This window comes from Anolis sagrei, chromosome 6, assembly GCF_037176765.1.
Source record: "Anolis sagrei isolate rAnoSag1 chromosome 6, rAnoSag1.mat, whole genome shotgun sequence".
Taxonomy (NCBI): domain Eukaryota; kingdom Metazoa; phylum Chordata; class Lepidosauria; order Squamata; family Dactyloidae; genus Anolis; species Anolis sagrei.
This window is the reverse complement of record NC_090026.1, coordinates 25,716,721-25,731,308: the sequence shown is the minus strand read 5'-3', so window position 1 is coordinate 25,731,308 and position 14,588 is coordinate 25,716,721. Positions and strand designations below refer to the sequence as shown.

The 14,588-nt window shown below is 42.3% G+C and overlaps 2 protein-coding genes across 3 annotated transcripts; both read right to left on the bottom strand.

The window, feature by feature from the left end:
* Positions 1–2,256: 2,256 nt before the first annotated feature.
* On the bottom strand, positions 2,257–3,896 carry LOC132779410 (olfactory receptor 14A16-like). 2 transcript variants are annotated; one of them, XM_067469495.1, is made up of 2 exons: positions 3,881–3,896; positions 2,257–3,212 (listed from the first exon to the last, which is right to left on the bottom strand). In XM_067469495.1, exon 2 carries the CDS (start codon positions 3,208–3,210, stop codon positions 2,257–2,259), a length of 954 nt encoding a protein of 317 aa, XP_067325596.1. In that variant the 5' UTR covers positions 3,211–3,212; positions 3,881–3,896. The 2 variants fall into 2 exon arrangements, with proteins under 2 accessions (XP_067325596.1, XP_060639087.2); XM_060783104.2 differs by lacking the exon at positions 3,881–3,896 and having other exon boundaries at positions 2,257–3,210.
* Positions 3,897–10,119: 6,223 nt separating this feature from the next.
* Positions 10,120–10,964, bottom strand: LOC132779553 (olfactory receptor 14A16-like). The gene is given in 2 exon segments (XM_067469494.1): positions 10,120–10,790; positions 10,793–10,964. Coding segments are annotated over 2 exon segments (843 nt in total).
* Between the last annotated feature and the right edge of the window lie 3,624 nt (positions 10,965–14,588).

Sequence of the window (14,588 nt, the reverse complement as noted above, 5' to 3'; positions counted from 1 at the left end):
ATCTAGATGGGTCAGTCTGACAACAGCCCTGATTCAGACCCTTTTTTTCCTGTGCCACTGAGTGCAGGGAAAAGGAAATGATGGTCGTGAGCCATCTGGACAGCAGACCAGTTCGCTCTGGAGCCAGTCTGCTGCCACACTCACTTCAATGAAACTCCAGAGCATTCCTCGACTTGGCTCAGCCCAACTTACCCTTCATTAATAACTGGATGTCCCTGGGCATCATCTAGACATCCAGGTTGACTTTTGTTCCACTTTTGGGTAAAGGCTAGTGTGGACAATCTCTTTGATAGCTCTTATTTTCAGATAGAAATACTAAAGCTGCACTCTGCATGCAAAGCATATGCTTTATTGCTGAATTTTGTAGATCATATTTTCTGATATGGAATGAAGGAGGCATGGAGGATGTAGTGCCTCTCTGGTACATCAAATATTATAAATCTATTCAAATATATTTAAAATGTTTCTGATAAAGAAGCCATCGTGTTTTGGTCATGGATAGACCTTTTCAACCAGCTTCGAATTGCTCAACAGCATTTCATATTGCCTTCTTATTGAAAATTGTGAAAGTTTGTGAAGATTGCTCAACTATATACATGTTGACCTGGGTGAAGAAGAGATAAGACAGAACAGATCAGTAACAAAACTGAATTCAACAGATCAAAAGGACACAGTTTCATGATGTGTTGGACTTCTGTCATTCTGAAATAGCAAGCATAATGGAGAAAAATCCAGGCTGTTAGAAGGCTTGAAAGCAACAGAAAGAGTAGGTTTGATGGTGTACATAATAAAATATGGCTTTAGGGGTTAACATTGACAGGATCCACAATGTTCTTAGGAAATGCCGTAGTCTGTTCTCAAAATGAATGAATCAGAGATCATTCCACCAATGAAATGTTTTCCTTTATTCGTGTCAATGGCAATGAATTCTAGTTCCAGTTTGCACAGTTTAATATTACTGACTTAATTTTCAAGCCCAGTATTCCAGACTTCAAGCATTATAGTATGAAATGATTCCAACAACATAAAATCTAGTATATGAGATAACTGAGACAGGTTGTGTTTTTTTCTTTCTCACATACAAATAAAAATAACTAATCATTACACAGAAATAATAAAATAGATTCCTATGAAAGAACACAGTGAAATTGATACCTTTGCTACAACAGTATTGACCTCTTTGATTCTCATGTCATAGATAACAGGAGTCCATAGTTTTATGCCATGAATTTAATGAGTTAAGCCACTGATGGTTCACAGACTGAGCATGACTGATCAAGAACCATCACCAAGTAATGGGAATCCATATGCTGCCTGTATATGTCTATATGTACAATGTTCCTGGTTACACTTCTCTTACCATCAGACATTCATTGAGTTCTGTGGGAGACCATAGTCTCCTTTATGCATTGTAATTAGAATTTATAACATCAAAGAAAATGTGTGATTGGTAGCCCTTATTAAACATGATCAGGCAATTCAAAGTTATAAAGTCTATAAGCATCTATAAATGTGGTTCATGAGGGCAAATGGCTGAAATTCTGATCTCAGGTATCCCAGTATCTGAGATTCGTAAACTAAGTTCTGCACTCTTTTCAGAAATATTCCAAATTAAGCATTTATTTTTTTCCTTCTCATGCACAAATAAAAGTAACGTAATCATATGGGGTGCTTCCAGACAAGACTAAAACTTGTGCCAAAGTGAGTTTAAGAACCAGCTTTGGCATGGGTTTGAGTCCCCACTGCACCCCCCAAAAAGGGCTTTCCTGGGGAGAGAGACTACATGCCATCTCGATGCCTCACAAAATAACCCCTAAAAATAAAATAAAACTTACCTGGTTACCATTATGTTTCTCCTCACGTTCCCATAGCACAAGGAAATGATGCACCAGGAGGGCGGGGGGGATAAGTTTTATTTTATTTTTAGGAGTTATTTGGGGCCTTGGTGAGAGGAGATGGGTTCCTTCTCAGTTTTTTGGGTCCCTGAATCCTGAAAAACTGAGAAGGCTATGTTGATTGGGCCTGGGGATCGTGTGACATGGTCCCCAGGCCCAATCCACACCAGGCTCATGCCTGGTAAGATCCAGATGTTACCTTTAGATACAGATCTTGCTAGGTGTTTAATTAATTTAGAAGTAATCAGGGAAAATTTGCTTTGTTCCAAATTAATTTGGTTTTACTGGAAGTATAATTTGGACACTTCCAGTAAAACAGAGACAGATCCCGCATTATGAGTCTGTCTGGATGGGCCCATAGTTACATAAAAATAGTGAAATAGGTTTCCATGTAAGAAAATAGTGAAATCAATAGCTTTGCTATGGCAGTCTTGATCTCTTTATTTCTCATACTATAGATAATAGGATTCATCAAGGGTGGAATAAAGGTATATATCACTGTTAAAACCAAATCAAAAGCAGATGGAGTATGAGAGGGAGGCCTCAAATAGGCAAACCATCCAGTGAAAATAAATATAGAAAATACAATGAGGTGTGGGAGGCAAGTAGACAATGCCTTTTGCCTTCCCTGAACAGAGGGAATTCTTAGCACAGCACTGAAGATCAGCACATATGTAATTATGATGAAGACAAAACATCCTAATTCTATAATGGCACTGATCACAAGAACAAAAACTTCAACTAGGTATGTGTTAGAGCAGGAGAGCTTTAGTAAATGTGGGATTTCACAGTAGAACTGATTGACAATATTGGAGCAAAAAGGAACAACAAAAGTACCTCCAGTGTGTAAAGCACCATAGAACAGACCAGTGATCCAAACAGTAGCCACCATTTGTGTGCAGGTTTGCTTGTTCATTACCATTTCATAATGTAAAGGATTGCAGATGGCAACAAACCGATCATATGCCATGACTGTAAGGAGAAAAAAATCAGATCCTACAAAGAACACAAAGGAGAACACTTGGGCAACACATCCCGAGAAGGAAATATGTCTGGTATTCATGAAAGAATTGGTCATTGATTTAGGTATGATAGCTGAGACAGAGCCTAAGTCCTGAATGGCCAAATTCATCAGGAAGAAGTACATGGGGGTGTGAAGATGGTGATCCCAAGTTATTGCGAAGATTATGAGAAGATTTCCTGATAAAATTGATAAATACAGTACCAGGAACAAAAGGAAGTGTAGAATCTGCAGTTCCCGGATTGCTGAGAATTCAAGGAGGAGAAATTCAGAAATGGAGGACTGATTATTCATTACTGAGGTGCATTCCACTTCTAGAGGAGAAGATAAAGTTTAATGTTAGAGTCACATACTTACCCAACAAGGATCATTTCATTAATAACATATGAGATTTAAAGGAGAAAACATAATAAATGGCCAATTAAAGAGGAATTTCCTGAGTTCCATTCCACTTTTTCAGATGCACTGATGGAGAATAGAATTCAAGTCATTATTTAAACACAATTTCATAGTTGTAAGCATGTCAGCAGAAGGTAATAGAATACAGAAACTTGCTATTATTTAAGATGATACAATCATGCAAGACAAGACTGTTTACAGAATGATTTATTTGTTATGTGTGAAACAATGTACAGCTTATGGAATGTTTCAGTCTGCACAATAGCAAAGATTTTGAGTGACATAGAATGTGTCATATGACCACCTGAAGACTCAACACATTGAGACATCTCAACAAGTCTGCTTTATCATTTTGCTCAACCTTTTGAAGGTTTGTGATCGCTATCACAATTTGAATCTTTGAATATCCATTACATTCTGAGTCCACCCTTATTACCAAGTAATTGTGCCTAAGTGTAGAATTCACAAGGTACTCCATTTGAAAAAGTGGACTGAAATCCATGAAAGCTTGTGCTAAAATGAATCAGTCTGAAAGGTGATCAGTTTCTACCACTACTAACAACACATCTTTGTATTTGTATACTGATTAATATAGCTATCTCTTTAAAGTGGGATTGGAACTATTGCCTACATAGAATTGATCTTATTATAATACATTATGCTTTAGTGTTCAAAGATAAAGCTGTTTAATGTCTATTAGCATTAAAAGAATCAAAGGAACCCAATGGCACTTTTGAGTCACACTTGGAAGAAGAAATTTCAAGCATAAAATGTCAATCTGTTACATCAGATATATCATTAAAAAATCTTCTCCCAATTTGTCTTAAAGATGCTACTGGATTCTTTCATGTCTTACTGTTGTCCATATGTCTTACTCTTGTCCAACTCTTACAGTTTGGACAGAAACCATCATGCTGTTCAACTGTTTTAGGTTATGAGGCTGTCAGTGAGCTGAGTATAAACCATACATATGCCTGTGATGACTAGTGGACCCATTGCCATGGGGCCAGCCACCTTATTCTTGTGCTTGCTGCTTCTCCTACAAATGTTCTGTTGTCCCAGAACTTCTCCACTGCTGAACCTTTTTCCTCAAAAGTCTGGCACTGGCAAAATTCTCCCATATTCAAAAGCTTGAGAAACACTGTTCTGTGGTCTTCAGTCTTACCTCCCTTATCTTTCTCCACTGTATTTCCACTTTAACATTCAGCAAAAATACAGAACACTGAATAATTTTGATGCATATATGGAATGAGTTACCCTTAGCCCATGGGTAAAGGTACCTCATTCAGATGTTGTTGAATAGTTGTTGCTGAATAGTTCTTGCTGTCAATCCTAGCTTGAATGGCCAGTGATAAAGTAGGATTATACAGCAAGCAATCCAACATCTGGAGAGTCAGATAATGGCTATTTATGTCTTCACTAAATTGCTTATTAACTGTGCAATTCTTGACAGGTCATCTGTTGTCTTCTAAGTTTAAAATAAGTGTAATTTATTCCCATGTACATACATACATGATTACAACAATCTTCAATTGTATAAAGCCCAGACATTTTATAGCACTGAGCTTGCAGTACTCTTCAAATATGTGTTTTGATTGGCATGAAAATCATCAATATTATGGACAATGGGACATTAGAATAAAGACAAACAAATCAAACTGATAGAGCGCAGACATTTTTAATCAAGATCTATTGAAGTTTTCTAATATTATATCCCTCCCCAGATATACATCCTCCATCAATTTCCCTGTTTTGCATGAAATGTTTTTTGATAATACTGTTATGACAAAATTTTGAAAGTACAGAATGCTGAAAATACTTCCAACTATATAATACCTTCACCTATACAACCATTGATCTAACTGTACTGCTGAATCAACAGCAGTACAGTTAGTGGTCCATTTAGAGCTATTGGTATCCATACCATTTTGTAAGGTTAAACTTCAGTTGGCTTACTTTTTCTCCAGTCTTGTTCAGGAATTTCTTTTTTCCTCCTTGTGTCCTTTCTGGTCCAGTATGTAGAATCAGTCAGTGAGCTGTAATATTTTATAGCAGTACTGCTATAAAATGACTTCTTGAAGCTAGAGATACCCTTCCATTGCTCACAGTCACAGATCATCTACACCGGAGGGGAGTGATTTATTAATGTATGTTTGTATCTCTGGAGGCTTTATTATTTAATGTAGGCTTGTATCTCTGGAGGTTTTATTTCAGCAATCTGATGGAAGACAATATTATAAGTATACAGAAAAAGAAATGATTTTTTGCTCCCTCCACCATACCCTAGTATGTGATTGCTGATATATTTACCAAAACAATGGTATCTGAGAATGGTGGACTGTTCCTAACAAGCATTGCTTTATGCAAAATGGCCCATATTTTATGGCATAAGTACGCTAAGGTTCCATTGGCAATAGGTAGAAACACTCTTTAGCTGCTCTCTAACCCTAGTATTTATTCCAGGTTGAGGGACATGTGTCTTCTAAATCACCTTGTTTTTCGCATGCACATACACCATTCAACATAGACAAAATAGGAAACTGAGATGAGAGTTACAGTACAATAGCATCTGAATGCCTGGCATCACTACTAGTTCACACAGACTAGCTTTTGCTCCCAAGCTTTTTTGCCATGAATCATAGCCAGCACTACCTAAACTGGCTGGGTTGATATGCATGCAAGAGCTTTACCATAACAGTTGTGGGACTGCGTGTTGATACAGATATGGTTTGTGCTAGAGGTGTGGTTGAGATTAATGGAGTGTATAGTTAATTAAAATGTGAAGAGGACTATGAAGTAGGGCACAAATGGAGAAGACATTTTCAATTTTCATTTTCCTCAACAGGATGGGTTTTTTTTAAAAAACTTTAGCTAATTCCTTGCATACCTATCCTACTGACTACTCAAGGAGCTTCCTCCATAGTAAGTGGGCATGGAATTCCAGCCTAAATCTATTTTAATACCTTGTGTATCTGTACCCTCTCAATGCTTACTCACACCTTCCTATGGAAGATTTAAATTCTAATATTAGAAAATCTCTTAATGAAGAAGAAGAAGAACTTTATTTTTCTACACCACCTCCATCTCCCCGAAGGGACTCAGGGTGGCTTACATGGGGCCAAGCCCAGGCAACATACAGATTAAAAGCAAAGACAACAGCATATTACAAATTAAAATAGCACAAACAGCATAACAGTAATAAACAGGTTTCAAGCAACAGCAAACCAATTTTGGAAAGGGGGGGGGGAGGCCAGCATACAAATTGATGAAAGGGTAGATAGTTCAATAAGGTGGGTAGGAACATAAATGGCACAGGAGATATCATGAAAACAGAGCAATTAAACAGGATCAGGATCATCTCAGTTTAACTTACATATATGAATAATGATGTAATATAGGAATTCAGATTAAATGGTGAAAACAGATCATGGTACAATCATTTGTCATAGGGGTCATTAGTTGAAGGCACACTGAAACATCCACGTCTTTAGTTCCTTATGGAATGCGGCTAGGGAGGGTACCTGCCTGATCTCCCTAGGGAGGGAGTTCCAGAGATGGGGGGCTCCAAGAATACCCTCTCCCTCGTCCCCATCAACCGTGCCTGAGACTGGGGTGGGAGCGAAAGAAGGGCATCCCCGGAAGATCTTAAGGACCATGTGGGCTCATAGGGGAGGAGGCGGTTATGAGATAGGCAGGTCCTGAACCATTTAGAGCTTTATAGGTGATAACCTGAACCTTGAATTGGGACCAGAAACTTATTGGCAGCCAGTGGAACTGTTTAAACAGGGGAGTTGACCACTCCCTGTAACTTGCTCCGGTTAATAATCTGGCCGCCAACCTTTGCACCAGCTGTAGTTTCTGAACAAGGGCAGCCCTACATAGAGTGCATTACAGTAGTCTAATCTTGAGGTAACTAAGGCGTGGACCACCATGGTCAAGTCAGACTTCTTGAGGTATGATCATAGCTGGCGCACAAGTTTTAACTGTTCAAAGGCTCTCCCAGCCACCGGCAACAGCTGAGCATCAAGCATCAGCCCTGAGTCCAAGAGGACCCCCAGACTGCGGACCTGTGTCTTCAAGGGGAGTGTAACCCTATCAAACACAGATTGCCACCTTATACCCCGTTCAGCCGAGCGACTGACCTGGAGGACCTCTGTTTTTTCAGGATTCAATTTCAACCTGTTGGCCCTCATCCAGGCCATCACAGCGGCCAGGCACTTCCCTGGATTTTGGTGGAAAGGAGTAGTAGAGTTGTGTGTCATCTGCATAGAGATGGCAACACACTCCAAAACTCTGGATGACCTTGCCCAGCGGTTTCATGTAGATATTAAAGAGCATAGGGGAAAGAATAGAACCTTGCAGGACCCCACAGGTCAAAGGCCAGGGGTCTGAGCAGGTATCCCCCAGCTTCACCAACTGGGTGTGGCCCTCCAGAAAGGACCGGAGCCACTGCAATGCAGTACCCCCAAGACCCATTCCGGAGAGCCATCCCAGAAGGATACCATGATCAACGGTATCGAAAACCACTTAGATGTCCGAGAGAACCAATTAGTTTGCACTCCCCCTGCCAAGTTCTCTGTGGAGGTCTTCCACCAAGGCGACCAAAGCCGTCTCGGTGCCGTGACCAGACCTGAAGCCAGACTGCAATGGGTCCAGAAAATCGGTTTCATCCAGGAATCCTTGAAGCTGAGAAGCAACCACTCACTCCAGAACCTTGCCCAAAAAAAGAGAGATTTGAGATTGGCCGATAGTTGTTCAAAGTTGATGAATCAAGAGATGCCTTTTTTAGGAACGGTCTCACTACTTCCTGTTTTAGGCATGATGGAATTTGCCCTTGCTCCAGTGAAGCATTTATTATCTTTGACAACGAATCGGTCAATCCTTCTCTGGCAAGGTTTATAAGCCACGATAGGCAAGGGTCTAACATGCATGTGGTCGCTCTCACCGCTCCAAGGATCCTGTCCATGTCATCAGGCTGCACCAGTTGAAATGAATCCAGTAAGATCAAACTGACAGATGCCTCGGTTACCTCACCTGACACTGTAAGAAAGTTGGTGTCCAGATCGGAGTGTATCTGAGCAACTTTATCTGCAAAATGATGCACGAACTCGCTGCATCGAATGGTTGGATTGTCGAGGGGCTCCTCCATCCCAGGAGGGTGAAGGAGCTCCCTGACAACTCGAAACAACTCAGCTGGTTTATTTATTGCAGATGCAATGCAGACAGTCAAGAAAGATTTCCTGGCTGCCTCCAATGCCTTAATAGAGGCTCTAGCCCGTGTTTGGTCTGGAACATTCTGAGATTTCCGCCAAATGCACTCTAGTCTCCATCTCGATCACTTCATCAATGCCAGCTCCTCAGAGAACCAAGGAGTTGGATTAACTCTGCGCAGCGAGAGGGGACGTTCAGGGGTAATCGTGTCTAACGCCCTGGCCATCTCGGTGTTATAGAGATCCACCAGAGATTCAACAGAATCACCAGCTATCATGACAGACAGATCCGCAAGAGACATCAGGAGTCCTTCTGGATCCATAAGTCTCCTGGGGTGGACCATCTTAGTAGATCCTCCACCCCTGCGGAGGTTAGAGGCGACAGATCGTCTAAAGCTGATCAGATGATGGTCGGTCCATGACAATGGAAGAATTTTTTGCTCTTCCACACCAATGTTATCTCCGTTTGTTACAAATACTAGGTCTAAAGTATGCCCCGCCCGATATCTTTGGGACAGGCCCTGGTTGCCATGGTCATCATGGCAACCATGAAGTCCTGAGCTACACCAGACAAGGTGGCCTCAGGATTTCATGGTTGGGGAAGAAAAAATGGGGAAGAAATGGTTTCTAATGTATCCTATGATTTATTTTTGTCCCTGAACAAGCATTATTTTACCCTTTATATGCAAACAGTAAATTTTATATAAGGTGCATCTCAATTGTTCCTTTGGTCAATTGTGTCATTCTCTCAATAGCTTCCATGATTATCTTTCCTCCAGCAGCCATTGGAAAACCACAACACATTACAACTGTTATAATTACTAACACTTAGTTGAACATGAATGTCAGATAAGGGACTGGGCTGTTTATTTTGAACTTAATTGGGCAACCCTGCATCATAAAACATGAATAGCACTGGGTATGTAATCCAAGTGGAAAGATAGCTTAAACTCTGATTTCAAGCTTCCCATGTAATAAAAATTCTATCAGCAATGTTAATATTTAATCATCTCTGATCCTTCATGTAAAACTGAGTAGTTAAAAGGTTTTAAAATCATAATTTTTAAAGTGTTTTCTGGTGATAAGGGAAGGGAAATATTAAAAATTCAGACTAATGTCCTACCAGGAGACTAAAAGTAAACTGCAACAGTTTTTTTTTAAAGCAAGCAACTAGACTCCATACAGCTGAGAAACAAATCCATCATAGGGTTCTTAAACTTATTATTTTATTTATTTATTATTTTATTTATTTGCGATATTTGTATACTACCCTTCTCAACCCCGCAGGGGACTCTGGGCAGTTCACAGTGTTGGCAAGAATTCAATGCCATTGATAAAAATGCATGAAACCACAAAAATGAGCAAGGAACCCCAGGCAAAAAGTAATATCCTTGTAACTGATTTGAAATGAGAGAAACTGAATCTGGCTCGTGGTAGCCGACAGATTAAATATTGTAAAAGTTAAAAAAATCAGACCACACTCCAAGATTTGTATATGATTTTTTCTTTTTTCCACAAAAATGGAACAATGTAGAAAATCCACAATTTACAATTACACACACATACACAACATTCTTTTAACAGAAAAATGTACTTAAAGTTTATCTAAGGAAGTCTTGATCTCTTTGTTCCTCATGCTATAGATTATGGGGTTCATTATTGGTGGAACAAAGGTATATATCACTGTTAATGTTAAATCAAGAGCAGATGGCATGTTAGAGGGAGGCCTCAAGTGGGCAAACCATCCAGTGAAAACAAATATAGAAAACACAGTGAGGTGCGGGAGGCAGGTGGAGAAGGCCTTTTGTCTTCCTTGGGCAGAAGGCATTCTCATAACAGTTCTGAAGATCAACACATATGTAATGATGATGAAAACAGCACACCCTAACATTATAATAGCAGTGATCTGAAGAAGAATAATTTCAAGTGGGTTTGAGTCAGAACAAGAGAGAATTAATAAATGTGGAATTTCACAGAAAAACTGATTGACAACATTAGAACAAAAAGAAACTACAAAAGTACCTCCGGAGTGTAATGCACTATAGAAAAGACAGGTGATCCAAACAGCAGCTACCATTTGTGTGCAGGCTTGCCCATTCATTACAATTTTATAATGCAAAGGATTGCAGATGGCAACATAACGATCATATGCCATAACTATGAGGAGAGAGAAATCTGATGCCACAAAGAATACAAAGACAAAAACCTGGACCACACATTCATAATAGGAAATGTGTCTGGTATTCATGAGAGAATTGGCCATATATTTGGTATGACAGCTGAGACAGAGCCTAAGTCCTGAATGGCCAAATTCATCAGGAAAAAGTACATTGGGGTGTGAAGATGATGATCTGAAGCTACTGCAGTAATGATAAGAAGATTGCCTGATATGATTGCCAAGTATGATACCAGGAACAAAAGGAAGTGTAGAATCTGCATAATTGATTTTGGTCCATTATTATTACTTTGCTCATTGATTTAAAGGTTGCTGTTGGGGAAGGCATTGGAATTTACAGAGAGCAAAATGAATTTTTTTCACTGTTGACTTTAGGGCAGCACATTTTGTTACTGGATCTTTCAAAAGGATTTGGGGGAGGGTCTTTTTAAAGTTGCCTTTCTCCAACATTGAATTTTTCTCTTAATTAATTAAAAAGTCCATAATATGATTGTAGTCTGGATATACATTGGGCCCTTCACATCTATAAAGTTTGCATACACAAATTCCATCATCGACAGCTTGAAAACATTAAAAAATCAAAAAAGCAAGTTTTGATTATATCATTTTATATAAGGGACACTAATTAACTGTTATTGTACATAATAGGACATGGGCATCCACAGATTTTGGTAACTGCAAAGGTCCTGGAACCAAACCGTTGCAGATACCAAAGGCCCACATTTATGAGAATGAAGGATGCCTAGTGTTGTGGTTCAACAGCATGATGGGGATGAGGGTGCAGATGTTGGATTTCAGTTTTCTCAGTCACAGCCTGTATCTGTAGGGATGCCGCGGTTCTCACAGGAAAGGAATGCAGATGATACCACAGACTCTGAGAACCAGGGTCAAGGTGGCCAGGTGTTGAGACGGAGCCCAAGGATTGCGGCCAAGTGTTGAGATCATCAGTTTGGTTGGAAAGCTGATTTGTTTTGATGTTTAGTGAATATAGGCTCTGCTCTGGGGATTTCTCGGTGTCAGTTTCAACGTTGCTTTTTGCTCGCTCAAGCTCCTGGTTTTAGGAAGACTCCTTGGGAAGGCTTCTTCATGCTGTTTCTTGGACTTTGCACTGAACCTGTGCTTCATGTCTCCTGCCTTGTCTGTATGGATTTTTGGATTAGTTCTAAAGACTGTTTGTAACCTGTTCTATTGATCTTCTTACTGCTTATGAACTGCCTTTTGTTTGGAAACCTTACAATAAACTATTTACCTCACAGCTGTGGTTGGTGTTGGTTGAGAGCAAGGTGAATCTTATTCTGAGATACAACACCTAGGAACTGATAGGATGGGTTATCCCAAATCATGTCATCTCATCTAACAACATCTTCATATGCATTTGTCAGGATCCTGTTTCCAGGCCCTTGGTTTTGGCGCGGAAAACTAGTGTCCCGACGTCAGGCTCTGATAAGAACCCTGCAGCTGGCGGCCTTGGACGGAGACGGTTGGCTGTTGGCGGGAACATTGCGTGGGGTTTGGGTTTGGCGGGTACTGTTATTTCAAATGTAGGTGTGTGTATATATAAGGAGCGACCAGCCACTGCTGGTCAATCTCGGCTTTCTGAATGTTCATGTATCCAGTAGTAAAGTTCTTTGCTGATAACGGATGGAAGTCCTGTGTCTTCTTTGGGAACAGCTACTGTGAGCTGACATTTAAGCTGAGATTCCTTGCACCATCCCACATTCGCGGTGAGGTGCCACTATGGATGAAGATGAAGCCCTGTCAGGGGATGAGAACCCCATCCTCGGAGCGGTGGGAGGAGAACAGGACTCCCTTTTGGGGAGGCAGCGGCAGAGCTTGAAAGGGTGGCGGCCTTAGCATCCCACATTCGCGGTGAGGTGCCACTATGGATGAAGATGAAGCCCCGTCGGGGGAGGAGAACCCCATCCTCGGAGCGGTGGGAGGAGAACAGGACTCCCTTTTGGGGAGGCAGAGGCAGAGCTTGAAAGGGTGGCATCCACTTATGCTTGGCCCAACGGAGTAACCCAGAGGTGAGCGAAAGGCCTGGGGGAGGCCTTGAGAGGAAGCAGCGACCTAGAGTTCCCCTCCCCCCAGAGAATGGAATATCTGGAAGAGAGGGTAATGGCTATGGAGACCACCCTTGCTATGCTGTCGAGGCTAATGGAGCGCCTAGCCCCTCTGGTGGAGGAACCACGGCCCCAAGTGGAGTCGCTGTGGAGAGTGAGCGAGAGGAGTGACCGGGGACCCGAGACATGTCCCAAGGCCCAGACGAACTGGGGGTGAGGGGCAGAGAGCAATGAGGAAGGAGGAGGGCCGGGGGGAGCCGCAATCGCCCACCAAACTACACTCCTGGTGCCCCTGGCCGGAGCCGGGTGTGGCACAGGGCTACAAGGATTGCCCCCGGAGCGGCGGGAGCTCCAGGGTGGGCCAACGTGTGCGGGCACCCGGGAGGTGCAGCTACCCATTCCTCAACAGAGGAGGGAAGAGCTGCGGGTGGAATTCGGAGAAGCCGAGGATCTCGATTTCTTCCTGACTATAGACCTTTAATTTGGCTTAGGGATCATGTAACAACATTAGTAATTCCAAACCGGTCTCCTGATATGGTAAACTGGTGTAACCAGGATGGCGGTCCCTCTGGATTGAAAGTGGTGCTGTTGAATGCCAGATCTGTCAATGGAAAAACAACTTCCATCCAGGATTTAATCCTGGATGAACAGGCAGATCTGGCGTGCATTACGGAGACCTGGTTGGACGAAGCTGGAGGCGTGAATTTGACCCAGCTTTGCCCGCCAGGTTTTTCTGTGCAGCACCAGCCGAGATCCGGAGGGCAGGGAGGCAGGGTTGCAGTGGTCTATAGAGATTCCATCCCTCTGACCAGGAGCCCCATCCCGCAGTCAACAAATTTTGAATGCGTCCACTTGAAGTTGGGTGACCGGGACAGAATAGGGATTCTGTTAGTGTACCGTCCACCTTGCTGCATGACAGTCTCCTTACCTGAGCTAACGGGGGTGGTCTCGAGCCTGGCATTGGAGTCCCAGTGGCTCCTTGTACTGGGGGACTTCAATGTCATGCCGAGGCAGCCCTTTCAGGAGTGGCTCAGGACTTCATGTCTGCCATGGCAACCATGGGGCTGTCCCAACAAGTATATGCCCCCACTCACAGTGCAAGACATACATTGGACTTGGTTTTCTGCCAGGGATAGGAGGAAGGTAGCAGTGTCGAGGAGTTGACCATCTCTCCGTTGCCATGGACTGACCACTTCCTGGTCAGATTTAGGCTCACTGCGCCCCCTAACCTCTGCAGTGGTGGAGGACCAATTAAGTTGGTCCGCCCCAGGAAGCTTATGGATCCGGATGGATTCCTGATGGCTCTTGGGGAGTTTCCCGCCGCCTCGGTAGGTGATCCTGTCAAGGCCCTGGTCGCTCTCTGGAATGGGGAGATGACTAGGGCAATTGACACGATCGCTCCGGAACGTCCCTTCTCAAGTAGCCGAGCTAAACCAGCTCCTTGGTTTACCGAGGAGCTGGCAGCGATGAAGCGAATGAAGAGGGAACTAGAGAGTGTGTGGCATTCGAATCCGAGCGAGCCAAATTGAACACGGTTTGTGTCCTTTTTAAGGGCATATGCTGCGGCAATAAAGGCCGCAAAGAAGGCTTTCTTCGCGGCCACTATTGCGTCTGCAAAGAACTGTCCGGCTGAGCTGTTTCAAATTGTCAGAGGCCTTTTAAATCCCACCACTCAAGGTGGGAACCCTGACAATTTGACTGCTCGCTGTGAAGCTTTTGCTCAGTTCTTTGCAGACAAAGTCGCTTTGATCCATTCTGGTCTGGATACCATGTTAATGGCAGTCTCTGAGGATGTAACACGAGCACCTGCTTGTCCAGTTTTGA